At 38.7% G+C, this 27,465-nt stretch overlaps 1 protein-coding gene across 2 annotated transcripts in view; it reads left to right on the forward strand.

Moving 5' to 3' along the window:
- The window catches only part of STAG1 (STAG1 cohesin complex component), a 149,132-nt gene that overhangs the window by 101,331 nt on the left and 20,336 nt on the right, over positions 1-27,465 (forward strand). For both annotated transcript variants that reach the window (XM_086468408.1, XM_086468409.1), the window contains exons 15-23: positions 319-422; positions 3,300-3,392; positions 3,518-3,607; positions 3,794-3,997; positions 7,780-7,850; positions 13,304-13,391; positions 14,208-14,288; positions 22,960-23,052; positions 26,188-26,362. In XM_086468408.1, the coding sequence (XP_086324534.1) occupies positions 319-422; positions 3,300-3,392; positions 3,518-3,607; positions 3,794-3,997; positions 7,780-7,850; positions 13,304-13,391; positions 14,208-14,288; positions 22,960-23,052; positions 26,188-26,362 (999 nt within the window). The remainder of the gene's footprint in view (positions 1-318; positions 423-3,299; positions 3,393-3,517; positions 3,608-3,793; positions 3,998-7,779; positions 7,851-13,303; positions 13,392-14,207; positions 14,289-22,959; positions 23,053-26,187; positions 26,363-27,465) is intronic.

The raw sequence follows: 27,465 nt of genomic DNA on the forward strand, positions 1-27,465 counted from the left end.
TTTATAAGGACGTGACGGTGAACAGTCAGTTGCTCTTTGTCCTCCATGGTGCTCCTTATTTTGTAGATCTTCATTGCATTCCCCTTAATGCATCCTTTTTCCAGACTACGTTTCTGTGGACTTCTTTCAGATCTGCCATTGAGATAATGTGAATGGTAATTCAAAGAGCAAGATAAAGCCTTTTATAAATGGGACAAAATGACGTGGTCTCTGTTGTTCTGTATTCCATGTGTTTCGCAGCTGCATTCACAGATTTGTCTTCTTTAAGATGTCTTGCACACACATCAGAACTGATGGTACTTGTTCTTTCCTCCATAGCAATGTCTGACCGGCAGGAGAGTGCACTTATTGAATTGATGGTGTGTACAATCAGACAGGCTGCTGAAGCACATCCTCCAGTAGGCAGAGGCACTGGCAAGAGAGTAAGTGATAATGCAGTAGGTAGCTCAGACCTGTATATGTTACTATAGTGGCATAAAATATTTGTCTACAGTGCCACATTTTGACACTTTTAAATTAGATTTTTATAATTGATATTTCCTGTTTCATGTAAACATTTTTGAAGAAAAATAATAGAAATTCTATTTCTGGACATGTTTTGGCTTTTGTTTGTTTATTTGATTTTGGGTTTTGCATTGCCAAGTTAAGTAATAGAGATTTACAGCATGAAAATATTTTTTTCAGATGTTCTTTTTATATCCCTGGCTTAGACTTGTAATGTACCCACTCTACAGCCCTTAATGGTAAATCTAGATTAGAATTGAAAGTGTAGAGGTTGGGAATAGAACCAGATTACCTCTGACTGTCTTCCATAAAAAGGGATGTGCTGCTAATTTGGAGGTAAAATTTGGAAAAAAAAAGGCAACAGTATCTTCATCATGAGAGTAGTTAAGCACGGGAACAGAAGCTGAGAGTTTGTGCAGTTTCCATCCTTGGCAGTTTTCAAGATGCGACTGGACAAAGCCCTGAGCACCCTGATCTGACCCCTGAGCTGGCTCTGCTTTGAGCAGGAGGCTTGGGACTGGGACCAGCCTGAATGCGTCTGTGGTTTTATGTGTCCATCCTCTTTGGCCTCTTCCATTGAGTGCCCTAAATATTTAAGAATTTGACATTCTGGCCGTATTGCAATCTAGCTGCCTCTTGAATTTATTTTATAGTGACTGTTTGGGGATCAGTGGAATTCCATTCCTAAGGCTGGGCATGCACTTTTAAGCATTTCCGTGTAAGTCACAAGGTCAGGGTGATCAATAGGCTTTCAACTCTATTCTCCATAAATACAGCATCCACATTCCAAAAGAGTCTCAGCTTCCCAGATATATTTCCCTGATTTTTGGTAGTTCCCCTCTCATTTAGGTTAGACTAAAATGAAAGAAAGCTGTGTGAACATTTGGTACTTTGTTAGGTTCTGTTCTGAATAATCATAACTAGTTTATTAAAGAAAGCCACAGACTTAATGAAGGTGAAATCTGGAGATAGACTTAGCCTTCTTTATAGCTAAACTAAATGCAGATACTTAGCTTCTTAACTTTTATGTGCCAAAAGCAGATTAGCCTCATGTCCAGAAACAGCGTCCCAGGAAAAGCTCCAAGAAACCATCAATTTAAACAGGTTTTATAAAGCATATTCTAAGAAATTCCTAATTTATGAGAACATTTCAGGGCTGAGGGGGGAATCTGTGAAAGCACTTACTCGAATGTACACAAGCATGTATTATCCTGTGTTACCACAACTCTATTGTAAGCTGCAAGCCATTCTAGCAGACAAAGCAACCTTTAAATTTAACAAAAATGTCATGGTTTTATTTTCTATTTGGAACCCCAAATAATGTTACTATTAGCTTTCTGGGTATTTTTTCTATCTCAGGAGATCTACAGTTCAGTTCACTTAAGTTCAGCAAATTGCTTAGTCTTAGATTTTCAACATCTGTAGTTTTATAAAGGTAAAGAAAACACTTCAGTAAAATAAATTTCTCCTTCTGAAGGATGATCAAAAGAGCCTCGAGGTCATCCTAGGGACCCAGATTAATGCATAGCACCGCCGCACAGCAATATTTGATCACCAGAATATGACTGGGTTGTTAGGGGGTGGGACCCTGACTTGCTAGCTGCATTTGTGTGGCCTTCCGATGAGCTTAGCAGCTTTTGCTGCAACAAGTGGTGCTGTGCTGCGAGTTGGTACAGGAATTGCAGTTGCTTCTGTATGTATCTGGCTGTCTGCCACGCACTATGGAAGTGGTTTCTTAGCTGGGTTACAAATCTGTTCCCCTTCACTTCCATGGTTGTTTTGGATTCCTGCTGACACAACAGGCTACCTGTCATCCAAGCACATGTTTTGTTTCCAGCCATTCCTCCTCACTTAACGAGGGATGTAGGTATGACACTTAGCTTTTGCTTCTTTTCAGTTAGATCATGAGTTGTGGGATGGTAACTGCAGGGATCTCTGACTTGTCAGTGGAGGTTTGTCATGTTCTCATGATCTCACTAGCAGTTCTCTGAGTTGAAATGGGAGCAGATTTCTAATTATGCACTCACCTTCTTGTGAAACAGTTTCTTCTCTGACTTCAGCTTGTAACCCTTATTGTGCAGTCTGGCAGCTTTGCTATACATAAATCATTAGCTAACTTGAGTATTTGATTATCATCATTTGTTTTCAAAAGTATTCTCTCCTTTTCTGAAGCCAAGAAGCAAGATCTAAGCTTTTATGAAGCATGCTGTTTTGATTATTGTCTCTCTATTCACTGTTTCAAGGTGGTTTTGCTATGACAGCATTCGTAGCTTCAGTGTATCTGCGACTGAAATTTGTAAATGAGTTCTGTGAACTTGGATGTATGTTCTCACTGAGAATTACATTCCAGTTTAGACATGAGGCCATGAATCTGCTAATGAAAATTGCTGTTCTAGTGTGGTTTGGTTTTGGTTTTCTTATAATTATACTTCAGTCTGCCCTGAGGTCTTCCGTTAACACTTTGTTTAATGTGTGAAAGCCAAAGCTCAATTTGCTTGGAAGCAATAGCAAAAATTCCACTGACTTGGGTTATATTTGAATTTCAATCCTAAAAAAACGTTGGTGTGTCAAGACAACATCACGCTGGATGATATGATGTTTTCCTTTTCAATCACGGCTTCTTAGGACACACAGTCCTTCCATTTAATCACTCTTCAGTCAAGATGTGTTTGAGCTTTTTGTTCCCTCCTCTTTTGATTTATTAAAAATAGACTTGCATGGATTTTTGTCAGAAAAATTAGTGAATGCTATACGCAGAAAGTGTATTTACTTTAGTTATTTTTAATCATTCGCAGGTCTTGACAGCAAAAGAAAGGAAAACTCAGATAGATGACAGAAATAAATTGACTGAGCATTTCATTATTGCACTTCCTATGTTGCTATCAAAGGTACTTTTTTCAACAAAATAAATCTCGCACTGGTATTTGCAACTGTCTTTAAACTTTTTAATTCTGTAGTGTAGGTGTTTATTTTTACTTCACTATTTTTTTGTTTTGTTTCAATTATGTTCTAGTATTCTGCTGATGCTGAGAAGGTTGCGAATCTCCTGCAAATCCCTCAGTATTTTGATCTGGAAATCTACAGCACGGGCAGGATGGAAAAGGTGTAGTACATTGGGCAAGAAGTCAGGTTGCTTTCAAGTGTCTGATTACTTTTCTAGTCACACAGGACTGTGCCTTCATTCGGCATATTAGCAATCTAACCTTGATTTGGTGTCATCTTTGAATGACTTTCTTTGAGTTTTGTTGTTCAGGTGAGGTGAAAGCTGAACTTTTTTTCTGATTTACAGCATCTGGATGCCTTACTGAAACAGATTAAGTTTGTTGTGGAAAAGCATGTGGAATCAGATGTTCTCGAAGCCTGCAGCAAAACCTATAGCATACTCTGTAGTGAAGAGTATACAATCCAGAACAGAGTTGACATAGCCCACAGCCAACTTATTGATGAATTTGTGGATCGATTCAACCATTCTGTAGAGGATCTGCTGCAGGAGGTTTGTTTTCTTAAACTGAATTTAATCAGAGTACCTAAAATACGCTATGATAAACTGCAGAAAAAGTTGTCTTACTGAGTCATGAAATTATCCATCTGAAGACATAGTGGAGCATCAACTATTTCCTAATTATTTGGAGCTATTTCTCCATGTAGAAAATCCCTTGGACTAGCCATGAAGCCTGCAAAGCATTGATGCTGTAAAACAAAGACCACGGGACAATCCTTCTTCTGAAAATTTAGTCTGGTATTTAAACAGTCCACATAAGAAACGAAATGGGTTAATGGGTGAAAGCTGATGAAAAATGCAGAGAAAGGTGCATTTACATTAATGCTTGTGATGATTCCAGTAGTCCCAAATGGATATTCAGGCAGCAGAATCAAGATTGGATTATGTCTTGAATGGAAGAGAGGATTTCGTAAAATATTTATAATGGCATATTGAAAGAGCTCTGGAAAGAATGAAATAAAGATACAGGTCTGAAGCCCAGAGGTACCTGGGATTTACTTGTAAGAATTTATCCTTCAAAATGCATAAGACAGAATACATTAAATAAGAATAGAAACCTTACTCGTTTTTTCGTGCTTTACATCAATTTAACTTCGTGTAGCACTACTTAATTTGTTGTAATTCTCGTGCTTTTTAAACATAACTTAGGGGCTACATAGATCTTTTTCTTCACTCTTATAGTCATGCACTGCACTGTGGCATATACATTTAATTTTTGATGTACGTTTATAGAAAAGTTAAGCTACAGTCTCTACTTTAGAATTGCATATTAAAGAAAATAAACTTTGTTCTATCTTTAAGTAATATGCCCTATACAGACATACTGTATATATGACTTATCATGTTGCAGAGTAAATAAAAATTTTTCTGTTGCTGTAGGAATGTACCTGAGTAAAAAAGGCAGTGCATGCAGGAAGCAGGCACTCCACAGCCCAGAGGAGTTAGTGCGCCACTGTACCTTCTTTAGTAGAATACATTTACTTTGCTGTCTACCTGTCTGCCATCTTATGTGTACTTTCTCAGAAACTTCCGAGCAGAACCTGAAAAGACATTCCAGAATTTGTGCTACATCTCTGCCCATATGTATGTGGCAAGGGAATCCTTTCAGCTAATGCCACATTACATGTCTTAGCTGTCTCTTTCAATAGCCATGGATTTTTGAAGTTCCTCGCTTCTGGCCAACAGGACCAAAAACTCTGAGACAAAAAGCCTGGTGAATCTGTTGCAGACTTAGGTAGCAAAAAGGGCTAAAGTTGGACTGCCAGTACAAGGATCCACCTTCAGAACCAGCGAAGTTCTCCACACCAGATGCCCAGCAGCTAATCACCCTAAATAGTGGCCTTTGCTCTTTCCGTTGGGACCCATTGATTGGAGGTTTAGGAACTCTGGTGAGGTCCTCACATGTTTCACTATCCACACATCCAACATCAAGGTTCAGTCTGGTTCTGTGTGCAGGGACAAATCTACTATGTTGTTTTTCCAAACCTGGCTCTTGGAGAACCTTCAGCTCTTGTCTCCACAGCAAAGCTCAGATCAGCAAAAGGCATCTCATTCACACTGTCTTGCCTTGAGATGGAATAAAATGCATATGGATTTTTTCAAGAATCAGACCAAGAAGCAAGTGAAATCCTAGTTCTTTGACACTGACTTGCCATTTCTGTTATACTGTCTTGTCGTAAGACATTATGAAAATGCCTCCTTTCACCTTTTTCTCATAGTTTTATCTTGGAATGCCATGTTTGTTCTCTCTGAAGACAATGATGTAACAGCCAGTGATCTGAGGAGATCCAGTGCTGTCCTTCTTTTTGCTACCTTGCAGTCCCTAGCTGTATATTTTCAGAAGCCCTTCTTAGGGAGGCCTCTTCCACAGGCAGTGTGGTCTCCAGGACTCAAAGAACCACATTCCAACACTGCAAGCAGTAAAGATGAAAGGAGATAGGTAATCTACCTTTCTTCCACCCCCAGCCCACATTTCAGGTCAGTTATGCCAGCAAAGCATTTAGGTCCAACTGTTTTAGACTAGGGTTGCACAGTGTTGAGAGAGTTCAGAAAACACACTCCGTATTTTATGTACACTGTACAGGTCTGCAGTCCGATCCTCTCCCTAACACTACTTGAACGGTCCCTCTGGCCTGACCTTTTGGCCAAGGGGAATCAGGTGACAGCAATGAGATGCTGAGATTCATAAACGACTTCCCGCCAGTTTTCTCAGGAGAAAACATGTTTTCCTGCAATTTTCCTTTGTTACTAACTGCTGTTGAATCAGGAAGCCAGTAACTGCTTATTCTCACTCCATTTCCCTTCACTTCTCTTCGCAGTCAGCTTCTCTTTATGCAGTACTGTGAAAAGCCCTGGAGGATGCACTGAGACTTCTGGGCAGAGAACAAAGGAAGGTTCCTTCCTCATGAAGGAACTTGGGCCAGTGATACCAAAATGCTTCTGATGTATGCCCTTCCTTCACCAAGCTTGGGACAGAGTAGAGAAACACAAGCAAGAGCTTATGATCTTTGTGTGTATTCTCTTGCATGAACAAGGGATCAGGACTGAGGATTTCAGAGAAAAGCTGTGGCTGAAAGTCATATGAGAAATGAACAATTAAGAGTTCCAGATCCCTAAGGAAAAGGGAGTGCAGAGGTCAGACATGTGACATAGAGAAAGATGGGAAGGCAAAACGAAGATGAAAGTAGGAGAAAGCAAGAAAGAGAACAGCGGTAGCAAGGATTTAAAATTTTGGCCTTTGTGATAGTCTTTGCTGGGTGATGCTCGGTTGAATAATTAATTATAGTAAGTCTATTTCATCATTTTAAAGATATTTTAAATTTAGAAATATGCATACTTGTACACAAGCAAATATCCCACTGCTTTATGGCTAGATTGATAATGAGAGAAACATTGATTGATAATTGCACCTGAAAGCAGGAAAATATCTTAATTGTTAGGCTTTTAGATGGAAAAAAAAATATCAAAATGAAATGAAGAAGAATTGTTGTAGGTGGGTTTTGTGTTTCAGAAAGCTGCTGGAAAAATTAAGTTTTGGAAATACCTTCTTTCCAGTTGTTTCACTAAGAGAATTTGCCGTTCAGTTTGCATAAAATATTAGCATAATGATATTTTAAAATGCCAAAATGGAAAAATTAAATTTAAATTAAAGTTTTTGATTTAATTGTGCAATATTTATTCTTGGACTGTTGTTTCCCCAGATTTGTAAAATCTAAATAAAAAATCCCAAACCTTCCATCCAGTTCTGAGTGCATGTCAGGCTGTGCACACAATGTGATTGTCATGCAATACAGTGTGTAGCACAGTGAACAGCAAGTGAAGAATTTGAAAAGAAAGAAATTTTCCTACTGATCATTTTAAAAACCTTGCTGTTGACATCTGCAGGTTTCTGGTGTTGAGCAAGGCAAGCATGTGGCTTTACTCTTGTAGCACGTTCATCAGCTGACAGTTAAAGCTGATGGTTCAGTCCTTTTTGTAAAATAAGGTAGAACTCAGATTTTATTCCTGGGAATGATTTCTACTGCTAGAGGATACTGGTTTGAGTATTAACACAGTGATACTGCTGAATATTGTCAGATGATCTTGCTTATTTCCTACTGCTATGCAGTGGTTATTTACATATTATTATTATAGAATCTAGATAAAAGTCACTGGAAAATTTGGAGTCAGTTTTGGTGTCAACGTAAACCCTCAGAGAAATTTGCTTCTCCCTGTGCAGTAATGTACTCTGCTGGATTGCTGAACTCTCTTGATGGATTTCCTTTCATTTTCAGGGAGAAGAAGCTGATGATGACGACATATACAATGTGCTCTCCACATTAAAGAGGTTAACCTCTTTTCACAAGTAGGTGATTTTTTCCCCCCTCAGACATTTACTAATTTTAATTTTATCATTTCAGCAAGTATCGGTTGATGTCTAGTGTTAAGAAATGAGAACATGTATGGCCTGAAATAAGAACTAGAGATTAATGAATGATTAGTGGTATTTGTCAGTATAACTGCTCAGATTAATCTGGGTCCTTGCTTAGTTAATGCCATTACTTTTACAGATTTGATTTGCAAGGTGCATACTATCCCTTGCACTAAATGCTTTTACACCTATGAGTGTCTTACTAAAAGTCACAGTCCCCTGTGTGGGAGGACATTTATGAAATAAGGGACATGTGAACAATCCAGCCTTTCCAGAGAATCTGAGCTGGGACGTACCGGAACTGCTGAAAGCATAAACAACTTCCGGTGCAGGGGGCATGAACACCTTACAGGTGCAGGAGAAGAGACAGCCGCCATTAATGACGCAGTTTTAATTCTTGAAGAAGATGGGTGTGAACATCTGTGAACGTGACTTGAACATGACTCGCAATGTGGCCAGTCGGGTTGGACTATGGGCTGTTATTTGCGATGAAACCAATCAGTATTTATTGGGTGTGATCGAGGGTTATAAATTGCACTGGAAACACGGAAATAAAGGTTCACTTGTTAGATCACATTGATCGTGTCAGTGTCCTCACGCAGCTCCCGCACTCCTGCATGATAGTCAGTGCACAAGGGACACTTATCTCTGACACCAGTGGATGCAGGCCAAATCTTAAGCTTAAGAAAGCCCTGGAGGGTGTTGTTTCTCTCAGTTTCTCAAAGCCTTTGAGGTGTCTCTCCTCAAAATTAAAGAAATAAGTAGTACTCATAATTAATAATATATGTAATAATTAATTACTATAATAATTAATAATTAATAGTTTGTGGTGAGAGTCTGGAAGATGCATTCTCTCCCTGCAGAAGTGCCAGGAATAGTTTCTAGTCAAATTGTTGTCAAAATCTAATTGTGTGGATTGCACAGAAACTCCTTCACTAAGCATGAACCAGCTCAGTGGAACCAGGCAGCATCTTTTCAGGGTCCTGCTGCTCTCAATTAGACCTGTGGGCACTCTCGTAACTTGTAGAGCAACCTGGAAAATTCACTTGAACTGTGAATTTTGGAGCATAGCACAAAGACCTAATTTTCCCCTCCTGTCAGCTATAGGAAGTGATTTCTCCTGGTCAGCACGTAAGAAAGAGATACAGATGCTGAGAGCCACAAATCATTTCTTCCTTATCATGAGATCTGAGAGGACCTTGCTTCTGCCACCTCTTTCATACAAATTTGTTTTAGTGATTTCATTTCTCTTTTCTTCCTGTGCTTAGTCTTCACTTACCCCGAATTTTGCATTGGATCATTGTAGGAAATGGTTCTGAAATATCTACTCTTTGTTGTCATTCAACAAGAGTCCCACAGAGATCATTAAATCATTACTAATTTCCGTAGTGCAGTAGGCTGACACATGTGCAAATTAAGTTTGCAGTCTCCTTGGTAACACAATGGAGCCAGTTCTGCCTTTCCTGAGAGGACTGGTGAAAGCTATAGTTCACACCCAATAAAGAAGCACAAATCTTAACAGCTTTTCTGAGAGTCTACCATATATATTTTTTCCTTTAGGGTTCCAAATCTCTAGAGAGTTAATTCAGACTATAAAGAAGGCTTTGTAGAATAACACACAAATTGAGGTTGAGGACATCTACCTTCACCTTCAAAAAATAGGAAAAAGAAAAGAACTGAAGCTGAAGAGCTGAAGAGCAGCTGCGTATCATTTCTCAGCTGATTTGTTATTTAAGATTATAATTCAATGGGAATTTCTAATTAATATCTGCTTGCATATAAAGAAGTAATGAAATCTTTTTATTACTCTGCTGAATGTTACATCTGATGTGATTTCTTTGTGAAAGGAAACAGTCAAACCATTCGAGACAGAATTTTTGCCAAACCTTTAGCTATGATATTAAGATCTTCAGTTCAAAACTTGAATTGAACACTCTCATCTCAAAGAACAGTGAACAGTGGCTGTTGTCTGATACTGTCATTGTCTGCCTTCAACTGGGAGCCAAAAGGCATTCATCAATGGAAGAAGCTGAAGCTGCAGACTAACAACTGATGCCTTTCAGATCTTCTAAAAGTGCGCTGAGAAAGTAGTTGCTGACGCTTCGAAAAGAAATAAGTCCCTCTCTTCCAGTGCGAGAAGCTCCTTTTCTGAGCTTGTGTTTCCTTGGCAGTTGATGGTCCTTCATATTTTAGGAAAAAGAAGCCCAGCAAGGTGGGAGAAAACATGGTGGAGGATTATCAGAAAAGCCTTCCAGACCAAAAAGGTTTTATACTGAGATTTTCCAAGCCTGAGCTAATCCTCTTTCTGAGAGGGTCATGGCAACAAAGGGCTCACAGCACATTTTTTTAATTCGTGTCTTTTCATCAAACAAGGATATCACTATTCCAGTGCAGATTAAATTCATCATTACAATGTTTCCTTCCAAGTTTTCAGAATATAATAATAAATTTTCTTGAGGTCTTCTGAATAGAACACCTGGAGTATATACATGGGCTTCTTTTTTTTTTTCTCTCCTATATTTATAGCCTTTTTTCCCTGTCCTTAAGTACATGGAGACAATTTTTCTGTACTGACCTCAGCCCAATTCAACTGAGCTTTCACACATAACACATCAATGCTGTGGCAGTTTGTGTGCTGCAAAGTATCAGCATTTCTTATTTAATTCCTTCAGTTAATTCAGTGCAAGACACATGAATCTCAGGCATCACTTCCATTACTCTGGATGCTGGTGCCCTTTGATGCTGTCTTGTATATAGAACATTGTTTCACATTTAAAAATCAACATTGTTGCTATCACTGTCCAGTAGTCCTCAAATATACAGAATTTGATTCCTTCCTGCCTCTGCCTCCACACTGACTTCCTAAGCCTGCAGTGGCTATAGTAGCTCTCCAGATACATGTGATGTTTTGATCAGTATAAGCATGATCGGTCAGGACACTTCCCAGGTAGGTAAATTCATGGTCAGTCCAGCAGATCTTTTCCTGCTGTTACAGAAACCCTTTGCTTAATCTTTTTTCCAATAGTCAACCAGTACATCCTTCAGACTCAGTTACTCAGAAATTTGTTATGTCCAGAAGTAGAAATGATGATAAATGAAACCTCAGTAGAGAAGTTAGTCTGTATCTAGCATCGTTGTTCAAAGCCCGAGGTTCAGCTTCTCTCACTTTGTGCTGCTTTAAAAAGAGAAGCAGTTTTGTGGGTGGAGAGATCACCTCTTCAAAAAGAAGCTTTCTGAGCTGCTTCTTGCCCTGCTTTCAGAAACACTGTGGAACTGGTACCTTTGCTTCATCTGACTGCTTTCTGGCAGAAACATGCCCCAGCAGACAGTGCTGTTTACAGAGACAAAAACAAATCTTTGATGAAATGTTGTGCCTTGTTTTCTGTAATCCATGAAGACTCTCTGACATGGAAGGGACTAAGGGAAAATTCTGTGTTGTGAGAATTTTCATTCTGGGAGCCTCTATATCAGTCTGAACCTCTATGGAGAATTGTATTGTGTCCAAAGTATACCTTTATAACTATAATTTTGATTGCTGAGTAGCTCAAAAGACACAAACGTGTACCAGAATATGCATGAATTTAATGTGGAGGCTCTTCTTTAAGGAAGTTTATATTGAAAAGCCCTATGCAACTTGTGTTTCATTCAAATTTCTCAGCTTTGGAAGCTGAAAAGCTCTTCCTGAGACTATAGGCCAGGCTTAGAACAAAGAGCTAAGGTGCCCCCAGCTGTCTGGGCAATGGGGCATGCCCCCTGTGATGGCTGCCTGACACGGAGGGCTCTTAAAATGAAAAAGCAGAAATGAGACAGTTTTTCCTTTCATGTTCTCTGTAGGATAATCTATGCTGATATCTGCCTCTGCACAGCGAGGAGATTTTTACAGCTTTAATTAAGGAGGTACAACTCTGCCTTGCTAGCAACCCTGTGATTTGCTGAAGCAGCATCTATGTGCTTAATATCACTAGTCAGAGGCAGTTCTCCGACAGCCTATAATTTATCTATGAAACATTTTATTTTCATACTTCAAAGACTATCCAGAATCTAAGGCGGGGGGAGTATTTTTACTTTTTTTGTATCCTTTTTTTTTTAAGTTTTCCTATTGTCTATTCATGGATTTGAATTGGAAGCCAAGATGCACCTTGGCTTAATGACACAGTTGCTCTCGGCATAAGGGCATTGTTTGTTATGTTTTCTGTGAAACGTTTTATCAGTGAGGTTTTCTAGGGCTAACATGCTCCAGACTGGAAAGCATTCCTAGTCTTGAGTTCTACCTCTGTCCATTTTGGAACTAGAGAATTACCCTTTCTGTCTGAGCAGGGTAGTTAATTATTTAAACAAAGTCAGGCAGCTCCAGATCAGGGCAGACACAAAGGAGTGGGAAAAGTGCACATATCTTGGTGATCAAGGTGTTGGGATGAAAGGCAGCCAGGTGCAAGAGACTGCCCTATCTAATTTTGACTTGCTAATTCAGTCTGAGTATCTTTTCTTCCAGGTGACTATTTTAATCACCAAATCTCTGATTATTCTGAGGTGGCTTGCTTTTCTATAAACATAAGCTGTTTAAAATTGTCTCAGTTTAATTCCACTGCAGAAAAATGTGTTAAATGTTAATTTTTTTTGTGAGAGAGAATTCTTGCTTTCATGCAACCTGATGTGTAATTTCTTCTGTATTTCTCAGTTCTGTAATAAAAAGCTGTATCATAAGCTGTTGAGGTCTGTAAGGCTGTAGAATATGTTAGATATATGAGATAATCTCATTTGTGTTCCTCTTGCTGACGAATGAGGTTGGTACAACTGAAATGCAAAACAATGGGGGGTGGCAACCACCAACTTTCTCTCATGTACATGTGTATCATGCTGTCTTACTTTAGATATTTTAGGATATTTAGTATCTAGTGATAATGTATATTATTTTTCTCCAAAATAAACAGCATAAAGTTATGTAACTTTATTTTGCTTAAAGCCATTTTTCGTTCCATTTACATTGCTAGAGTGTGGCCATAGTTTGTGCTGCAGTACCAGGGAAGTGCCTTCTGGAGTTCTGTTGATGGTTAGAACCAAAGAGGGAGATGATTTAGAGGCAACACTGAGAAGGAGCTTGTAGCTACACTTAAGTAGTCTTTAAAGATGTATGATGTGCAGAGAGTTTATCTCCTCCCTACAAAAATCCCATGTAGTAAAGCATTTTTCCTCAATTATCAGAAAGCCTAACTTCTGCCTTTAGGCTGGTGTGAACTAATTGTGCAGCTGCTGTGTCAGCAGACTATATTGTCTCAGCTTTGCAAAAATACCAGCACTCGCTGAGCTGCCAGGTCAGACTATATTCTCGCTGTGATGTGGAGTTTTGAGGAACATGGCTAATCTCTCTTTATTACCTCTCGTTCTAGTGCGCATGATCTCACAAAATGGGATCTATTCAGTAACTGCTACAGATTACTAAGAACTGGAATTGAACATGGAGCTATGCCAGAACAGGTACAGTTAGCAACACCCACACTGCATCCTTTGGGGATTCAAAATTTTAAAGAGTCTAGTTGTAGAGAAATTCAAAAGATTAATGCGCTAGACTTCAGTTATTTAGGATAAACATGGAGGTTTTTTTATATCATGGTGAGGCACTGTTCAGGAGGTGAAAATCTTGGATTCTGTGATTTTGAGCTACTTGCCTCACCTTACTCAGAAAGTAAGGAATAACTAATGTTGCTGGCCGTGACAAGCAATGCATAATCATGTTTACACTGAAACTCAACATTTGTAAACCTTGGCTGCAATCAGAATTATCACAAATTATTATTGTGCATTGAAGATAAGACAGAAGCTTATGAAAACCAGGAGACAAGAAGAACATTTAGCAGGGATGCTGGCCAGCCTTTCCAGTGGAGTTCTTTCAGAGAACACATCTTGGACTTTGTTTCCTCCTAATTGGTTTACTCCCTTTTTTTAGAAATTGGGCTACATGTTCATTTGACAACAGAACAAATTTCCAGACTGTTTTACTCATGAAGTCATATTTAGAGGTATTTAAGCAAATGCTTTTGAACTGAGATATGCACAGTTGGGTGTTCTGTTTCACAGCATTTACACAGTATTTTTTTCACCTGTAGTAGGCTGAGGTTTTTTGTTTTACCAAAGCGACTAAGGAAAAACATCATATCCTTGAAAGCAAAAAGTACTACCTAAGAGCTGCTCCTATTTTTTCTCCCCAAAATGCATTATAAATTTTACGTGGACTTTACTGATATACTTGGCATTTCCAGTGTGCTGGGATTCTTTGTGTTCCTTCTGTTACAGATAGTTGTTCAGGCACTGCAGTGTTCACATTACTCTATTCTCTGGCAGCTGGTGAAAATCACTGAAGGCTCCCCTTCCAAAGTAAGTAGGCGTTTGATCATATAGATTTTACTGAAGAAACACAGCTTGCCTAAAAAGGCATTAGACCTGATTCTCTGTAACTCCACCCACTGTACGTCATTTTATGTTGTTCTGAAACAGATATAAAATGTTGGTGTGTTGATTTATTTAGTATTTCAGGATCTGTTTAGCATCATGCATATGTCTAAATCAGCTATGCAAACAGCGGAAGCTGGTCTTTATCAGGATTTTATACTAGCTGATTTTTATATTTTTATTGCTGAAGATACTTAATGCAGTTTATTGAGTACAGCAGTTTGCATGAATGTGTATGTAATGTTGACAATGCTTAGCTAATAGTTGTAAGCAATACTGTTGACCTGTACACCACCGATAGCTTAACATTGATGTGTACTTACCTTGGTTACCTTTTTACCTTTTACTTACATCTTTCATATTGCTGAATATAAGTGTAAGGTTACTAGCAGTGATGATTACTAATAAAAATGTTAATAAAAAGTAAGTGCATCTAAGTGTAAGGACAGCGTTACATGTAACTTGTTTGTTACACTTAGCTTTTCCAGGACCTTCCCTTAGCTCTTTTATCAATCAGAGGCCAACATCCTGTCTTTTTAGGGCTTTTTCAAAAGTAATACATCAAATTAAAATGGTATGAAAACTGAAGTAGTAGGTGTACTTCCCCATCAGCATCAAAAGAAAAAGATGCTATACTAAAGTAATGATAAAGTGAGCATTTTATGCATGTAAAAATACATTGTAAATTCTTTGAGTTATTTTGAATACTGACATATATTGGCATTTAAAAATAGCTACTAGAAAAATAATAATACCTGATATGCTTTCCTCTGGCTGTTGTTCCCATTTTCCCCTCTCAGCTTCTTTGTCTTTAGCATGCTGGTAGTAGGTAATATTGCATCGTGACTCCTCATAACTGGGAAAACTGAATACATGCCATTTGTTTTAAATGAACTCAGAATCTCATCGCAACAAAGCATCTGAAGACCTCTCAGCTAGCAGCATTGTTATCCTTAGGGAGACATTTCACTGTGACAGAAGCAGCTAAGTAACTAAAAGTAAATCCAGGAGGCCATAACATTGCTTCAGCCCTTAAGTCCATAAAACCGACACACCAAATCTCATTCTAATGCTTCCCTGGTAAGGAGAAGTGGGCTGCTTGTTACCTGTGTCGTGAGTGACGTGCGTATGAGGAACCAAGCACTTAGAGCACCTGGGCAACTGTCCAAGCCTGGCCACTGTCTTCAACACCTTTATTAAGTTTTTCCCAATGTGCTCTTCACTATTGGGTCCTGCTAGGTGTCTTACCCACTCCTGAAGATGCCCAAAAATCTTTGTCCTCCTACTTGCTGGGCCCCCTGAGCAGCAATGCCCAGCCTTGCCTTCCTCTGGGTGCAATTGCTGAGACAGAGAGTTTGGTAAGACTCTCCTCTGCCTTCACTGCTTCTCTCCAATTTTTTAAACTAAAGCCAGTACATTCGCTGCATATCATAGATGGTGCAGAGTGATAGCTGTCAGCATTGCTGGAAAAAAGTTTCATGTTTCCTTGTGTCTAAATTATAGCAAAGGAAGCATACTTACCATAAACTACAGCTAGTCACTGACATCTACAGCATCTGTCTGCATAGCACTTGGTCAGAAGCTTTGCATTTTGGTGTCAGAATATTAATGTGGACTGTTGTTTGCAATATTATCATGGTGCTGAGGTTAAACTGAAAAAGACTTTTATTTATTTCAGTGACTGCGTTTTTCTTGTAGGTAAGCTTAGTGCTTTGCCTACTTTTTCAAAATAGGATACATTTGTACAAGACATTATTTTATGAGATGAGTGCAGAATAGCCTTGATCTTTCAGGTATTTCTAATTTCTGATTCATATTAGTCATAAGGTAGTTCATAGGAATGGAAAGAACTGTAAAAGCTCCACTGAGAATGACCATTCCAAGTACAAGTCAATTCTCCTTCTGGAATCCCCAATGAAAATCATAATTACTGTAACATAGACAGCTGTTATTAATTTATTGTTTGGGGTTTCACACACACCCCCCCTAAAAATAATGAGTGTTATGCATGCTTAATTCAAGAGGAGCACTGCATTAATGCCCTTCAGCTCTTCATACCTGGACAGCAACCTCAGCTATGCTCACAACAGAAATGGGATCAAGAAATCCACAAACTTAATGTGATTGCAGCATTTGGTTCTGGGTGGTTTTTTTCTATCAAACTTTCCACTGTAGTTTATTCACTGTGAAAATCTGATCTGCACCATATCTGTCATTTAATCCATTAGGAGATCATTTTGCCCATGGTTGTTTTATAAGCCATGATTTAGGCTTATAAATTAGCAGACATTAAAGGGAATCGCTTCTAAAGTATGACATATGGGAAGACACAGGGATTAACATGAGCATCTCAAAATGAAAAATAGTGTATTTCATGAGCATTTTCTTAAGTATTCAGGCTTTTACAGGAACATTTCTCACAGTATTTTAATATACAGGTCTTTCTAGTGTTATTTGCTGTAGCTGTAATGACCTAAGGACACAAAGAGGTGATGGTTTGTAGGCTGAAGTGGTATCTTTAGTAGACCAATGGATATAGCTGTAAAAATTAGAGGCTTCTGGACACACAAGCCTTTCAAGGCTTGAAATAAAAGCAGAAGATTACAAAGCAAAATAGAAGCTGAGAACAATTGCTTGGTTTCTATTTAGATACAGGTCAGGTAAACTGTCTCTGAAAGAAAAAGAAAAGGTCATTGGTACCTATGGGGGGGGTGGGAGCAGGGGAAGGCAAGGTGGTTAGACAGTTACTAAGAGGAAAGTAGGAGCTGGATAGTGGGGAAGAGAAAAGAGATGAAAGATTAAAAGGCTAATGGGGAGAAGGAAATTTATAATATGTCATAAAACTAATCTTGAGTCCTTGCTTTTCTGTATCCCTTAGATTTATGAATTTTCATTCCCAGGCTTGTGTTTAGAAGATGATTTTTTAGATTTCCCTTGAGCATACAAGCTGAGAGATCAGAGATGGAGGGATTGATTTGCAAGAAGTGTTTGTCTGCTGCCAGCTGGGTCATTTGTGTGAGTTCATGCTGGCAAGTAGTAGCTGCTCTGTTTCATGTAGTTAGTTACCGTGTAGGCATTCAATGCACAGGATGAAGGTTATTAACATTTTGGAATTGTAAGTACAGGATTCAAAGGTGTTAATGCTTCTGTGGGAGGAAGTATTTGGTTTGGTAGTAGTGGGCGTATATTGGCAAGTTTTACATTTCTTAATCAGGCATGCTCTGTATCCATTAGGTGTGCATTTTATTGTAGGAGGGATGGTTGGTTCTGGTAGGAGTTCTTTGAGTAGACCTCAAAATTGCTTAATAGTTTTGGGCATTGGTTCTAGGGTAGAGTCATACATGACAGCCAGGTGTATACAACTGGGAACAGAATCTTTTTGGAATGAAGTTAGTCTTTATCTGGTGTTCAGATGGCTCTTATAAAAATACAGCCTCTCTCCTAAGAGGATTGCCCTTATTTGGAAATTGTCCTGGGCATTATGCCGAAGCCCAGGGCACATTTATTGCTTTCTGAGAGATATTTTATATGACTGCTATTACATATGACTGACTACATGAGGCTAGGTGTGTTGGTCTATAGGCTTTGTATATGTGGCAGGGAAAAACTGTTTGACTCTTGTGGTTTAAATCAAATCAGGATCAAGTCAGCTCATTGATTTATTAACAACACATAATTAACCTGCAGTCAGTGCAACGCATCTCCAGAATAAGTATCAGCTATACAGCAGGTAAATCAAAATACTAGACACTTTTATAGTGGTAATGAACCCCTACAAATTTTGAACTACTGATCTGTAGCTGTTCACAGGTTACTCTAATCCCCTCCCCAAGACACACGTGCAATTTGGAGTTGCACGTGCACACCCCCACCCTCACAGAAAAGGTAAGGTACAAGCCTATTGCCCGTCTTTGGGGAGCATGAGATCCCCTTGCTTATATGTGGCTGCTGTTGGACATGCAGGTGCTCCAGCTTCACGTGTACCCACACCTGCAAAGCACTCTGCTGTCATGTACAGGTGCCTGACATGTGGATTCCTGCGTGTTGCACCCCAGACCAACAGTCCTGCCGGCAGATGCAGGCTCTGTAGGGATTCCAGCAGGGAGGATGTGCCACCAAGCCTAGGCAGTGGTTGCAGTGCTGGAGTGTCTGACTTGGTTTGGCTGCTGCTCTGTTCCACTCCAGGGTTCCTCTGTGATCACGGCTTTTCATGCTGCCTTTATACTTCTTTTCAAAGTGGTGACTCATTTTCTCAAAAGTTTCTTGGTAATCTCCTGGATACTGTTTAATCTGATCATTTTAAGCAAATTCATTGTTAACTTTCCTCTCATTACCCCAGAACAGGTAGTTTTGGGTGTTCTGTTCACATTGTTGCACTCATGTTCTCATTGTACCAGCTGCTGTTTATCCAGGCTGTTAGACAGAGGGTGCTTTGCAGATTCCCCCACACTGTGTAATACCGTTCGTAAGTTACAGTTTTGATCATAGAGCTTAAGGAAGTGATATCAGCATAAAAATATTTCGAAGACATTTTAACTTCAAACAGTGATAATTACTGATTGTTTGAATTAGTAAGAAAGTCCCAGTTCTCTGCCCAATGACAAAGATTCTGCCAGTTAACTTAAATACGGCATAGGGTGGGGGCAGAGTTATTTTAAAACTCTTTCAGGGTAGCCTGTGAAAAAAGGGCATACTGCAGAGTCATCTTGGTGTCTAAAATCTGAAAGGAAAAATTGATTACTAAAAGGAAGGTTGCAGCAGGTAAGAATGAAATGTGTAAGCCTTGAAATATCCATAGTCTAATGCTTTAATCTTTGGTCTTCCTCTTGTACATGTTCAGAGGAGGTGGGGCCATCGCTGTGTGGGCTGTAAGCAGCCTGGTGCTCTTTGAGGTAAACAGCACAGTACTGGGGGGAAGTGCTTTATACAGGATTGTTTGTGGAGCAGTCTGTTGTAGCCTGGAGAAAAACTGTTCTTCATGTGAAAAGGGGTTTGAGGATGGTTTCAAAGGAAGCTGGTAATTTCTCAGCAAGAGTTCTCTTGTCTGTAGATCTTGGGGGAGCAAGTACAGTCTTGAGGTAGGAGATTTGGGGATTAGATTATACTGTTGTTGCTTCCATCTAGGTTTCTTCATGTATTCAATAAACAAGGTGCCTGGGACCATTGTACTGTGTACTGTGTATGTAATGAAAAGGAAATACTTGCAGAAGAAGAGAGTCCAAAATCTTAGAACAATTAAAAAAAAAAGCCTGAATAGAGCAAACATTCAGAGGCGAGACAAAGGCAAAACAGTTCTTAATGAGCCACAGCCAGACTAGCCACATGCATAGCTATTACAAAGTTGTTAGTAGGCAGAGGAATTAGTAGAGGGGATTTAAAGAACAGCATAATGACTTGGTGACTTTTCATATTTATATGGGCACAATGAAAGAAGGCACAAAATGCTGAAGGGAGGAACGAGTCCCAAGGTGCAAAAGGTTGGATCATGTTCCTCAGTCAAGTTGAAAGCTAATGGCTCTTGAACATTGTAAAGTTTATCGAACAGTTGGAGTTGCATGGAGAAGGAAGGTAATAGTGCAAGTAAGTAGCGTAGAGGAAAGGCAGTGGGCAAATAGAAAGAAAAGCATTGGGTTTGGTAGATCTACCTAGCAAAACTACAGCATTTCTAAATGAATTCAGTGGAAAAAAACAAGCTTCAGGTTAAAGCTAGAAAATAACTGAAGAATATTAGATAGCTGTCTTGTAAACAGGGTCATTCAGCTACAGGTGGTGGCAAAGCCAACACAAGTCCTTGCTGTTAGTGGCTCATTCTTGTTGCTGCCGTAGACTAGTTAAATTAGAAGATAATACGCTGTACAGTTCAAGAAAGGGTTATTTTTATCCTGGGTCACTTTAATGTTCCAGTTCACAGTGTGACACCATGGTTTTACCCAAGCAAGTAAGAGGACAGTAAAATTTTTCATACCAGTTTTTCTGCTGAAACCAGCGTATCAGGTAATCACACCTCAAGAACCTTGGCTCTGTACCTAAGAATGGTAGAATACTTGACAAGCTAATTCATTTTTTTCTTCCCATTCTGTCTTTTAAAAAAAATTGCCACTCTATAGTAGACTGGGGATTTCTCCAAATTTAGAAGAGTTCCAGATGGCTCTGTTGCACTGTTCAGTTGGGCTTCCTTTTGCTGTCTGTAACTTTTCAAAATGAATCTTTGTCATTCTATCAAGAGAGAGGATAATAAATAATGTGAACCTACATGTCACTCATTCTTTGACAGAAAGAAAAATGGGAGACATACTCATTCACTTTTTCACCTTTATATAGGATTTTTCGTAGGTTTTCATTTCTCTGTTGAGTTCATTAACATCTAAATGGATGGGAAGTAGGAAGTTACTAAAGTGATTGTAATCCCAGTGTTTAAAGGTGTAAATCAGATGATTGCGTAACAGTGAATTGATAAGCCTGGCATCAGTCCTAGGTAAAATCTTGGACTGGCTGATAGAAGACAAAGTCAGTACGAGGCTGAAGGGCAGAATAAACATGGCCAAGAGATAGGACCGAAGGAACAAATAAATCTGTTCTTGAGAAGATTGGAGTTTTGACTGATAAGGAAACCAGGTGACATACCAGTTTCTGTAAGACATTAGTACCCCGTTGCATTTTGGGTGAATGTGTTAATTTAATGTAATTCATATTCAGTAGCTCAAAGCTGATGAATATATTAGAAAACAGTTGTAACTGGGAAATCATCACACAATGGGATAGCTTCTGATGCATTCCAGGAGGGATCCATTCTCTGCTAAAAACTGCCAATCATCATGGAGGGTAAACTGAAGGCATTTAAAATGTGGATGATATAGATCAATTGGTAAACAAATACAATTCAAAAAACAAAGAGGCATTTTAATGCTGCCAAATGGAAGGCTTATATCTGGAAACAACAAGGCTGATCAGTGGAAAGTTGTGACTTAGAGCAGAGTTGTCCTACAGATCATGTAACACCAGGGTAATGCACTGGCACAAGGGATCTTTGGCTATATTATCAGAGGAAAAAAAATATTAGGAATAGGAGGGTGAGGTAACTCGTAGACCTTCAGTGTCCATATGTAATGGGTTTGCGTGGCAGACCTGCCTTCTGTTGTGAACCAGCACAGGAAGAACATATGGACCACAAAAAGGCTTTTCAGTAAACAAAGAATAACAAGATGTTACGATAGGAAGCAATAAGACAAGCTAAAACTAGAAAATGAGACACATGGACTGAACAGCCAGCGTAATTACAAATTGGAGTTTTTAGCAAGGCAAGTGTTGCAATTACACTGTGTAGATTCTTCAGATTTAGGTTGGCTCTGCTCTGTAGGGTACACTGTCTTCAATCTGAATGCTGCTAGAGGTGTTATGGGGGAGCGTCTGCAGGAGTGGTAGGCCAGCGTCTCGGTGTGAATTAACGGCTGTCATGATCTCTTCTTTACATGAAACCAGTGATGGTGAAAACTGGGAAAAGAAAAGTCTTTCAAGCAATGGTCCCAGGTGCCTGGTGTTGTCCGTGGGGTCCTGGCAGAACTGCTAGTGGCACAGAGGAGATCCGAGTTCTGGGAGATCTGTGGTACGGCGTAGTACAGGATGCGTGCATTTGTGTCACCTGAGCAATGCAGAGTAGCAGAATCTGTGGATCAATGCTGACAAAGCTAGTCCTTTTCACGAAACTTGAAGCTTACACACAGTCCTGGTGATTTTTGGTTCTTGTTTTCTTCTTGGTGCTTTGTTTATCCTTACTGTGAAACAGTGTAACTCTTTAAGTATGTGCCAAGAAGCAGTGTACATTTTCAGTATGTTCCTGGGTGACAACAGAGGCAGTCCTGGCTTTTCACATAGGAGGGGTCTTTTTCTTCTGTACTTGATTTGCTGTTCCCATGCTGTATTTTTATGATTATGCTCCAATATCTTATGTTTTGTTTTGATTTGTTTTCACTAGTTTATTTTGTTATCCGTAAAAAATAAGTATTCATCAGGGTATAGAATTAATTCCGCCAGGTCGAAGTACACAGCTTTCCTCTTGAGCCTGCCACTTCTGGTATCCATGTTTGAAATACACATCAGCTGTCTCTAGAGCAAGGTGATCCAGAACACTCATTCAGTTATCTTTTCCACCCTTCTCATTTCCCATGTCTGCAGGCAGTTAGGATCATGGATTTGTTGAACTTGAGACATTCATTGGTATTGTACTTTTTTGATTGATGTTGATTTATCTGAGTACAGAATTCTTTATAAACCAGCAGGTAGGCTGACCTCAATGTATTATACTTTTTGTTCTGAAACATTTAAAATTTACATTCAATATAAAAATATAGACAATTTAACTCAGGATTGTATTGTTTTATTATTACTGTTTATCACAGGGAAACTTTGGGTCATTCCTCTGAAAATTAATGACTTGTTTTACTCTGTGCTCTATGAATAGCATATTTTTTCCAGCCTTTTTTGTTTGACTAGTTTATAGGATTGAATGTATGAGATTATCACCATCTTTTTATTTTGCTTTTTCCTAGCAAACTTTTATTAATATTTCTATATTATGCCTTTTTAATGTTTATTCTAGGAGGACTTGTTGGTATTGAGGAAAACTGTGAAATCCTTTCTGGCTGTCTGCCAGCAGTGTCTATCAAATGTAAACACTCCAGTCAAAGAACAGGTAATGGAAATGTTTGTCACATGCTTTTAGAAAAGTGTGAATGTTAAACTGTAGTAAAACTCAAAACAACACCATGTCAAGCTCAAAGTAAAATCGTCTGTGCCTTCTGTCTAAATAAAACTGCATAAACACTCCATAAGAAGAGCTGTATTAAACATACCTTCGAAGCACAGCTAATGTCAAATTCATTTTTGAGATAAGAATAAGGATTACCTGGATGCTTAGGCTTATATTCAGCTGTCATAACTTCAGGCATCTAACTCAATCGCCTACGATAAAAGCCTGTTCCTTTAGACACTTGCTGTATTAATAGCTGGAAATAGGCACTTTTAGAGGGTGATTGAGACCTCAGATGGGCTGAATCTTTCTGAAACTGTGTATCTCTGGATTTTTTCCCCCCTGTCATTGACTAACAGGGAGCCCAGAGTGACTGCTTTTCCTGCCAAAGGCAAATGCCTGAAGTCATGATGATATTTCGTTATTATCCTAATAATTCAGTTAAATGTAGTGGTGAATACTAATTATTATATCTCTTTCCCATTGTGGCTAATGGGAGAAAATTGAGGCTTCTAGCAGTACAGGTCATACTACTGCATATTTTCTAGCAGATAAAAAAGGTTAATTCATGTTACAAAAATACTCTGAATAACACTAAGAATGTAGTGTCCTCTCACACTATGCAGAAGTCATCACTTCACAAATAGTTACGTCCCCTATTTAAACAGTGTCTTCATTACAGAAGTGTAAAGATCTGGAGGGTGTTTTAGATTCTCATCAATATAACCCTTGTAGCTTAGGTAGCCGTGCTTCCCTGTTCGGTAGGCTGACTGAAGACTGAAGTGCAGCATCTCTCTGCATGTTTATGTGTGTGCGCACATATGCCAAAAGTATATGTGTGATATATGATTGCATAATAAAGTATCAGGGTTTTTTACAGTTCAGTGTGGTTATCCAATTCTGTGGTTTAGATTTTTGGAAAACCACGCATACATGGAGTGGGAAGCTTCTGCTATGTGTATTTAGAAATTCAAATAAAAGAAATTAAATTGAAGGGCTTGTTGAGATAATGCTCAGTCTCTGAAAAAACAATAGCTGGTTTGTTAGCTGAGTTTTAATGAATATGTGCTAATTTATATCAAGTCTGTTGACATCTTTTAGTTGTCTACAAAATGCATTCCTAGCAGACCTTCCAGGATTTTGCCAAGACTGTAACTAACTGGCCTGTGGGTTTTGCCCATTTTTTAAAAAAAAGATAATACTTCTTAAAAGACAGTTTCATTTGTAAGATAGCTCTGCTTGGCATTTATGCTATGTTCTGCAAGTTGATAAATATAAATATTAGAGACTCGGAGATGCTGCTAGTTTTGGTATTTTTAAAAGACCCTGACATTGCATTATCTTCCAGCAGATGTAACTTTAGTAATTGTTTCTCAATATTCTGGGTAGTTATTCGTGGTGTATTTTATTACTGTTATATAATGTGAAAATACCATCTAGCTTTGTGAAAATACCAACCATTCTAGCTTAACCTAGCAGAAATGTTTTTTCTGCATCAACAAATGGTAAATGATCCTTCCCATTGCTGCAGTGGTTTTGTCCTTGATATATATTAACATGTGTTTATTCTCTTATTAATAGCGGCCACAATTTTTTTTCCATTGGTAATTTAAACATTTCTTGGAAGCTCCTTTGCAGTTCTCAATTCTGTGGAAGCTTTCAAGCCTCAGCTAGACAAAGCACAACCAACCAGACCTAGAGACAGCAAGTGTCCCAGTCAGAGTAGGTTGGGCCTAGAGGCTCCAGAGGTCCCTTCCGACTAACGCTTCTATGATCTTTTTCATTTTCTTCCTTAAAGAGTGTATTTCTGCGAGTGCAGGCCTGCTTCTTAATCCTTTTGTTTTACTGGATTTTTTGAGAACTCTGTGTAAATTCTCGTCTCCCTAACATATTTGGTTCTTAATGTATATGTTCTTTCCAGACAAGATCGATGTACATATCAAAGGAAGGAAAAACTTAGTAAGTATTTATAGAAACAGGACTCAAACATTTCAAATTTTCCTAGACTATTTGAGTGAAATAAATCTCCTGTGACTAGATATATCTACAATATATGGACATCTGTATCTGCCTCCACTGCTGTCTTTATATTGGACAGAAATAAGCACTTTCAATGGATTATTCATACACTCTTTTTTAGAGGTCTGCTGTACGATGAGCTTAAATTCTATTGAGTATCAACAGAGTTTAGAGCAGGTGAGATCATTGCTGAAATGAATCACAACTTTTTGGATCCAGTGGAGAAAAATCCCAAACAGTAGCATCTGTTCCCAGTGTCTAGAACATAGTTTACAATCTTGCCTGAGTATAGCTCATTCAGATTTTATAACCTACTCCAAGTAGGTAGAGTGAGTGAGCTGTTACGACGTGCAGCATTCACAAAGAGAATGGTTGTTCTCATGCATGAGAATATACAGATAAGCCCTTGAAAGAAATGAAGTCAGTAATAGCTGCCACCTTTCTCTATTCTCGGGTAACGAAGGTATAATAGTAACAAGCATAAATGATTCTGCCCTGGTTGACTTTTATCTAGACTTGAAAGATGTGTGGAGTTTCTTGATTCTTTTTGCCGAGAACTGTTGATGAAATTCTGCAAGAATTTATTTGCTTACAGCTGCTTCTCTGTATTTTCCAGATCTGGCAGTGGCTCAGCTTAGATTTTCCCTCATAATACTCGTTCATTTTTTGCTGCTTTAACTTTTATAACTGTTTATCAAAAGAAGTGGGTTTTTTCTTTACTACAAATTTGGCTACAGTCCTTGCATCAGATGTAGATTTAGAGTTCTTTTCATAGAGAAGAAATCGAAGTTTAATATGGATCATCCTGACACAGAAGAGGTAGTAAACACAGCTCCTTACATAGGAATCAAAGGCATAACATTTTAAAGTTAGGGGAAACCCTTATGAACACTTTTCACAGCACACAAACAACTACAACTGAGTACAGTTAAAGGACATTTAATAATAGCAGGGGGTATCTGGAAATCAGTAAATGGTGTTTTATTTTTTACTTACTTGACCTATGCATCTTGCTGTATTCATTCTCTTTTGCCTCATTCATTCTCTTTTGCCTTTCAGGCTTTCATGCTGCTCTGTGATCTCTTGATGATTTTTAGTCATCAGCTGATGACTGGAGGTCGAGAAGGTCTTCAGCCTTTGGTGTTTAATCCAGATTCAGGCCTTCAGTCAGAACTTCTCAGTTTTGTGATGGACCACGTCTTTATTGACCAAGATGATGAAAACCAGAGCGTGGGTATGTTTAGCTTTCATGTTATCTACTTAGCTTTTTTTTTTTTCATAACAGACACAGAATAAAGAAGAAAATAGAATTTTCAGATCAGTTTGCTCAAATGTTTTCAGAATTATTCCTCCCTTATTTTTGGGGGGTGTGAATATGAAATATTCAATATTCAGTACTACTTGTGTTAAAGAAGAATAAGTACTTGTATAGTTCACTTCATTAAAAAAAGATGTTTTCAGAAGATATGGCAGTGGCCTCTAACTACTTGCTATAAATCTGGACAAAATCATTCTTCCTTTACTGATCTATATTTTTCCCAATATTTATTTCCAAAACAGTACAGTCTTAGTTCAGTAGCAGACTTCATTTCTTGTGGCTTCAGGGGAAGAAGTACAATGGAACAGTATGTAGAAGAGAAATCCTTTATAGTTACTAAATAGAGTTGCAGGATCCTGAAGGCAAACCTTATCAGCAAAGCTCTAGGCAAGGAAGGCCTTAAGAAACTCTGATGTTACCAAATACCCCTTCTACTCCTCCCCCAAAATAATCAAATCAAGCTCAGGACATCGTGGATTTGGTGGAAAACTAGGAAAGTGCTTGGGAAAGTATCGTGTATGCTTGCTTGTTTCCTTGCTCTCTCCGAGGCATCTGTGCATGGCCATGCTTTGAGAGGCTGGAGTTGGAGGTGACCCCGTCTCTACTGCCTCACAAGTATAACTTGAGATTTTTGGCTTTCAGCTGGGGAGAGGCAGATTTGTCGTTTAGGTCTGGTTTTAAATAACTTGGTACTGTTATAAATGTTTAAATGCAAGTACAGAGGTATCCAGTTTCCGAATCCTAAATAGTTTTGGACAAGAGATGTGTTCCCAGATAGTCAAACTATGTGAAAGAACTGCCGAGTGCATACTGCAGTGCTCTTTTGGGCACATGTTCTGAATTTCTGCTACACTTAGTTTCTTGTGTGTTAGCATGACACATAGGTGCTATTTTAGATCTTTTAAGACAGCAATATATAGAACTAAGGTCTCGGAGGATGTGTTCTTGCTCTAAAGAGGCTTTCAGTTTTCTAGCTCCTCAGTAGCTGACGTCTTCATTGAGCATCTCTTTAAGGATTC

Source organism: Leptosomus discolor, chromosome 7 (assembly GCF_034619465.1).
Source record: "Leptosomus discolor isolate bLepDis1 chromosome 7, bLepDis1.hap2, whole genome shotgun sequence".
In the NCBI taxonomy this organism is placed as follows: Eukaryota; Metazoa; Chordata; class Aves; order Leptosomiformes; family Leptosomidae; genus Leptosomus; species Leptosomus discolor.